The 6,975-nt window shown below is 39.2% G+C and overlaps 1 protein-coding gene across 1 annotated transcript; it reads left to right on the forward strand.

Annotated features, from left to right (window-relative positions):
* Positions 1 to 2,457: 2,457 nt before the first annotated feature.
* LOC147138293 (5-hydroxytryptamine receptor 3A-like) lies at positions 2,458 to 6,232 on the forward strand. Its single transcript, XM_086047574.1, has 6 exons — positions 2,458 to 2,540; positions 4,148 to 4,317; positions 4,379 to 4,539; positions 4,627 to 4,837; positions 5,642 to 5,917; positions 6,015 to 6,232. The coding sequence occupies exons 1-6, from the start codon at positions 2,458 to 2,460 to the stop codon at positions 6,230 to 6,232; spliced, it is 1,119 nt and encodes a 372-aa protein (XP_085903700.1).
* The last annotated feature ends 743 nt before the right edge of the window (positions 6,233 to 6,975 follow it).

Consider the following 6,975-nt stretch of genomic DNA (forward strand, 5'->3'; position numbering starts at 1 on the left):
GATTAATATTGCGTTTGTGGAATATGTGGAATCCACCCCTTTTTAGCCATCTCAGGGGGCGGCCATTTTGTCACTTTTGTCAACTGAAAATGACATCACAGTTGCTCAGGGCTCAGATAACAACCAATCATGGCTCAGTTTCCTAAAACAGGTCAGCCGTGATTGGTCATTCATTACCTGAGCTCTGAGCAGTCCACAAAATGAGGCTTGCACCTGTACGAAAATCAGGTCGTGCCTGTTTTCACGCTCAAGCACAGCTGCACCGTCGATGTAGAGCCATTAGCGTATCAACTAGTTTAATTTCCTGATGAAAAAAGTGAGGTCTTCAATTGGAGGGGGGCATTTTCTTGTCAGTGGGCCACTGTTGGAGGAAGAATGGAAATTTAACACAGACTTTCGCGATAATAATAATAATAATAATAATAATAATAATAATAATAATAATAATAATAATAGTAGTAATAAAAATGACTACATTTTCCAAAGGTGTGAACGTGAGGGTGAAAGGTCTGTTGCCTTGTGATTGGATGGTAGGGTGTACCCCGCCTCTGGCCCAAAGTCAGCAGGGATAGACGCAGCTAATCTGCGACCCAAATGAGCACAGATTGATGGAACAACATCATCATCATCAAAATGATTATGTTTTATATATTATTCATTTTATGTTTTTCAAGTATTTGTTCAGTTTTAAGTGTCAGTCTGTTTTACTCCATGGTCTTTATACAAGTTTTGGTAAAAGATTTGGTTAAGTATGAGGGAAAATGCATTCAAAAATTGAATGCAGCAAGATTGTTGCATATTTGTTTCGATCAAAACCACAACTAAAACATCAATCCATGGTTCAACAACATACTGATGTGTAGGAGTTTAGAGTTTACCATCCTGCAAGTCCCTCCAGTGAAGGTGTTAAAAAATAAAATGGTCGAATGATTACTAAAGGTGTTAACAAGCGCAAGGTGTGGTTGGTTGTGCGATCTCCATAACTACTGCTGTGTACTGTGCCAAACTACTGTGCCAAAGATGTCATGTGTTTCTTTTTTTTTTTTTTAACAATTAAAGTCAATAACTATATTAGTATATTGCAGTTTAGTAACATTGCTACTTTGAAGGTTATGCCCTTGGTGTTAATAAGCATCGAAGGTTATTATTTGTGATCACAATTACATTGTGATGATAATGAAACTTTTAGACATACCGGTACATCATTTTGTGCTACTAAAAGGCAAACTTTATTTTCTAGTTAAAATTTGCCTCCCGGTAATGATTATAACAAATTAAAATCTGTCATTTGGACATTAGGATTTTGCCAGTGACTTGCAGTAATCTCCAGGGATTTTGAATATCAGCCAATGTGATGCAACAATAATTATAAAAGGGGGTGCACCTATTGGCTGGCAATCAGTGTTGCCTCAACAGTCAACTCAGCTTCATGCTTGGAGCTTTATTTCAATTATATTATATTCAAATTATATCTGAGCAAGCAGAGACTTCCAACATGGGTTGGTTGCATCGAAAAATCCACCTCATTACAACTCTACTGTTAATTACAGGTAATAACTTGCATTCACTTCTTTCCTTGTTCTGCTTGAATGATTTGTATTACACGCTCTACAGATATATCTGTTTGCCTTTTATGTGAATGATAGTAGAACTTGGTGTGAACTGCAGTGGTGGGAAGTAATCTTTACTGCATAATATTATCAGTGTGTCTTGCTACCAGTAATTATTTTTTATTTTTCGAACACAAGTATCTATACTTCGACTTGAGTACAGAGTGTGATTACTTTTGCCACCTCTGCTGATCTTATTTTGCCTATGTTGACGTGCTAAATTTCTGGACAATCGTCATGTGGCATTTCTCCATCTATTTTCTACATCGCTTAACCTGTTGATGGTTCACTCTAAAAATAGTTGGGTTAAAAATCACATAATTTTGGGTCAGAAATGGACCGATCCACTACTTGGGTCAATTTGACCCGACTTTCTGGGTTGTCTTCCGCAAAAACAACCCCAAAATGGCTAGTTTTGTACAAAACAATACAACAATGTGAGTGAAACTGACCCAATTAGATGATTGGTCCAATTTTTGCCCCAAAATTGTGTTATTCTTAACCCAACTGTTTTTAGAGTGTAGCGGGCGGGCTGAAGCCCATCCCATCTTATTTGAGGCAAAAGGCAGACAACATCCTAGACTGGTGCCCAGTCGATAACAAGGTACAGAGAATCATTCCCACTCACACTCACACCATCACAGAGTGGGAACTGAACTCTGTGCCTGCACGGTTGCGTTTACTTTGCATCAGTTCAGTTGTTAAAGCTTGTCCATATACTTTTGAAGTGAACATTCCCATCTTGTCTTCTCCACTTCTTTGCCACTCATGCATTGTAGTTTTAGCATCACAGTGTCACGGCAAACTGTCATGTAAAGAAGGCGAGAGCGGTCCATCCCATGAGTCCATGCAAGCTGTTTTTGACTTACAAGCTTTTCGACCGGTCGTAAACTTCAGCAATCCCACAGTGACCAACATCTCCTTCACACTGTATGCCGTACTCGGGGTGGTGAGTTCACATATTAACTAGTTTTGAAGCCAGTACATAATCATTTGTTTTTTAACTATTTTTCAATTTATTTTAAAGGAGGGATGTGTAACAAAAATGTGGGAAATATCTCATGTCTCAGTGTTAAAAGTGAAGACAAGGAGCATCAAATTGACGCACATGATTTGCCTTCGCAGGCCACGTAAAATGATTTGGTGGGCCGGATATGGTCCCCGAGCCTTGAATTTGACACCTACGATTTAGTTATTGAGCCAGTTATGGTCTTCCTGACTCATTAGCTAAATCGTAGGTGTTTTTTGTTATCTTATATTGCAATCATCACCATCATCATCATCATCATTTACTATATTACAATTTGAATCAGCCACCAACATGACTGAAGAAGATGTCATCATAACCACAGGATCTTTATATTTATGTTGGGACTTAATTTATTTATGTATTTTTTCAAGAATGAGAAAACCCAGATTCTTACAACATTCCTGTGGCTGAGACTGGTATGTAGCCTCTTTGTTTTTGCCGAAACAGTATGAATGAGCCATCCAAAATCCTGAGGTCAAATCGTTGTTTTATTTATTTATTATTTAATCTGTCCGTTATCTGAGCCTCATAGTATAATAACCCACATCAAAATTATTTAAAAAAAAATACAAGCTATGTAATATTAAAGGTTGTAATAATTTTGTAGGCTATATAGTATTTATTATTATTCTCTGATTCTTTAATTCTCTAAGCCTACACTTGTCATTCCAGAAATACAATAGAAATCTGTTAAAGAAGAGATGATAACAGTGAAGTGATTTGACGCTGATTACTTCATTGCAGTACTGGCATCATGAGTTTCTAGTTTGGGATCCTGACAAGTGTGATGGAGTCTCCAGGATTTCGCTCCCTGTGAACAAACTCTGGTCTCCAGATATCATAATCTATGAGTTGTACGTTCTCTTTTGCATGAGTTCCTATAGTATTCTTGCATATCATAATAATGTGTAACATTTTTGTGTGATTCGACATAAATATAATTCAATAAAAAATATATATTTTTAAACTCGGAAATCACACCTTTAGGTACACATGCACAATAAAGTATGATCCAAGAGCTGTATCAAAAATTAGGTTACTAATGAAGGCTGTTTGTTGTTGCCGTTGCTTTTGTGTGCATTATTACAACCAAAAACTATTTATTATAACAATTTTGAATATGCTGCACCTCCTAGATAAAGAAATAAAATGTTAAATATACATTTTTTTTTTTTATTTGCAATGGCTGAATATCACTCTGAATGCCATCATTTTGCACACGACTTTGGGATTAACATAACAGCATTGTGCTTTCTTTTTTCCTTTCTTTATGGCATACATTGTAAGTGTATCATTTCGTGGAGTATTTTTCAGGCAAAGCATATCATGCATGTTTAACCTACTTGACAAATAAAGATGATTAAGATACAGCTCTTGCATCTCATTTGACTTTGCTAGCATACCCAATGAAGTGGCCTGTGAGTGTATATCGCTCTCATGTACAACCATGCCTCTCCTCATCAACTAAATGTGTTTTTCTGCCTACCCACCCACTTCTACCATCCAGTGTGGACGATGACGTCTCCCAAGCTTGTCCATACGTCTACGTCAACCACACAGGTCACATTCGCTGGGACAGGATGCTTCGTCTGGTCTCAGCCTGCAACCTGGAGATCTTCAGTTTTCCTTTTGATGTTCAGAATTGCACTTTCACCTTTGGCTCCTACATGCACACCAGTAAGAAAACACAGAATGCAGTTGTAGGCTAGCAAATCATTCAAAATTGTTTGTTCTCCAGTACGTGATGTGAGGGTAAGCCCAGCGCTGACCTTCAAAGAGATGTCTGGGAACTCGAAGCGTTACCTGGAAGCCAGTGGAGAGTGGGAACTGGTGGACATACTGGGGGAGACCGCCATCCTGCAGTTTGGGATTGACGAATGGGACATCATTACTTTTTGGGCAAGTGATACTGGTACTCTATCCGATGAGGAAAACATTTTTGGGATCATTTTCCCATTCAAACCATGCCACCTTTTCCTTGTTCAGGTGGTGATAAAGCGACGCCCTGTGCTCTATGTGGTCAACCTGCTCATCCCCAGCTCCTTCCTCATGCTCATTGACATCCTGTCATTCTACCTGCCCCCCCACAGCGTGGACCGGGCCTCCTTCAAGATGACCCTTATCCTGGGCTACACCGTCTTCCTGCTCATCATGAACGACCTGCTGCCCAGCACTGCCAATGGAACACCCATCATAGGTCATTGAATACATTTACAAATGAACTGCTGCACTAGTGAATATTTTTAGAACTCTACCAGTAGTTATTCAAATTATATTTTTACACGATGTGTAATTGTATCAATAGGTCACTTGAAATTAGTCTTTTTAGCCATTTACAGTGGAATATCCAAATTGTGTATCTCAATTTCTGACCAGGGCGGCATGGTGATCCACTGGTTAGCACGTCCGCCTCACAGTGCAGAGGTCGTGGGTTCGAATCCGACCCCGGCCTTCCTGTGTGGAGTTTGCATGTTTTCCCCATGCCTGTGTGGGTTTTCTCCCACATTCCAAAAAAAAAAAAAAAACCATGAATGTTAGGTTGATTGGACACTCTAAATTATCCCTAGGTGTGATTGTGAGTGCGGATGTTTGTTTGTCTCTGTGTGTGCCCTGCAATTGGCTGGCAACCAGTTTAGGGTGTAGCCCTACCCCGCTTACTGCCCGAAGACAGCTGGGATAGGCAGCACGCCCACGACCCTTGTGAGGATAAGCAGATTGGATAATGGATGGATTTCTGACCATTTTATTTTTATTATTATTTAATGGAAAATATATATTCATAAAGTAAATAAATTAAATTAACAAAGAATTATTACTATATATATATATATATATATATATATATATATATATATATATATAAATAATTTTATTTTATACTTTTATTATACATTATATTATATATTACATAACATACGCTAAGATGCCCCGACTCCTTCATACATAGTAGCACTACTGCACCCTCACTTTCTTGCTAGTCAACACGTATTCTTCAATGCAGGTATCTACTTCTCAGTGTGTCTTGCGCTAATGGTGATCAGTCTGCTGGAGACCGTCATCATTACGAACGTTCTGCACAACAACTCCATGAAATACCAAGAAGTCCCACGCTGGGTGAGGGTGGTGGTCCTTAAACACATCGCCAACCTCATCTGTTACCACTCGCAAGAGGAGCCACAGCCTCCCTCTGTGATTCAGGAGAAACCTTCAGAAGCGCCAGGTCCGCTCGCCCAATCAGAAAGCAGGACATCGGCCGAAAACCCAATCAGCAATGAAGGTGAACACATTTAATGTTTTTTTTTTTTTTTTAACCTCCAAATTGGAGGCGTATCAAATTTCCGACTGTTAAGTGACCCAAACATCTACTTTACCAGGCACTGCCGCAATGGCTGAGCTCCAGCAGATCTGTCAGCACCTAAGCGAGCTTCGTGCTCACCTGACTTCCATGCAGAAGGAGAACGAGCTGCAAGAGCAATGGTGCCACGTAGGATATGTCTTGGACTTTCTGCTCTTCCGCATCTATCTGCTGCTCATCTCCTGCTACGCCCTGGTCATCATCTCCATGTGGTGCATCTGGATCAGCCCATCTTAGTTACATATACATACACACACAAACACATATAGATATGTACTCTGTGTGTCACAATTAGCACCCCTTTGTGTCAATTTTTTGTACAACTCCCCATTGCCAACAAAACACCACCTAATCTTCTGTTTCACAAGATGGGAGAATATACACAAATATATTCAATCATTCCTTTTTGCAGAATCTCTTTAAATCATCCAGCGACCCGGGTCCTCTCCCCTGCGCGCTCTTTTACCCCTCCACAGTTTTTCAATGGGGTTGAGGTCTGGGGATGGAGATGGTCATGAGAGGAGCTTGGTTTTGTGTCTGGTGAACCATGACTTTTTTCACAATGAGCGAATACGTCTTCTGCGATAAAAATTTAATTTAAGGCCTAAGTGTTTCATCAAAACCAATGCAGTGGTGTTACTCATAAACAAAGTGTATTTCATTTATTGGATGCCACTGTAACACTGAAAAATAAAAATTGAAAGATACAAAAATTAAATGATTCACTTAAAATGTGAGGAAAAGAATATGGAATCACTCACTTCTGAGGAACATGCTGCTCTCTGTCACAGTCTGTCTCTGTCTCAAAATGTCAACACTTCTTTATTGTTGACTTTTTCTTCCCTTTCTTGCCATTCACTTCTTCCATGACAATCATGTCATTATTTGATGTGGTTCAATATTTAAAAAAAAAAGAAAAAACAATACAGTACAGAATGTTGAGCTTCAAAATACAATACAGGGTGAGTTTTTCGCGTTAC

The sequence above is a fragment of the Filicampus tigris genome, chromosome 12 (assembly GCF_054856515.1).
Source record: "Filicampus tigris isolate MCC_2025a chromosome 12, RoL_Ftig_1.0, whole genome shotgun sequence".
NCBI classification, from domain to species: domain Eukaryota; kingdom Metazoa; phylum Chordata; class Actinopteri; order Syngnathiformes; family Syngnathidae; genus Filicampus; species Filicampus tigris.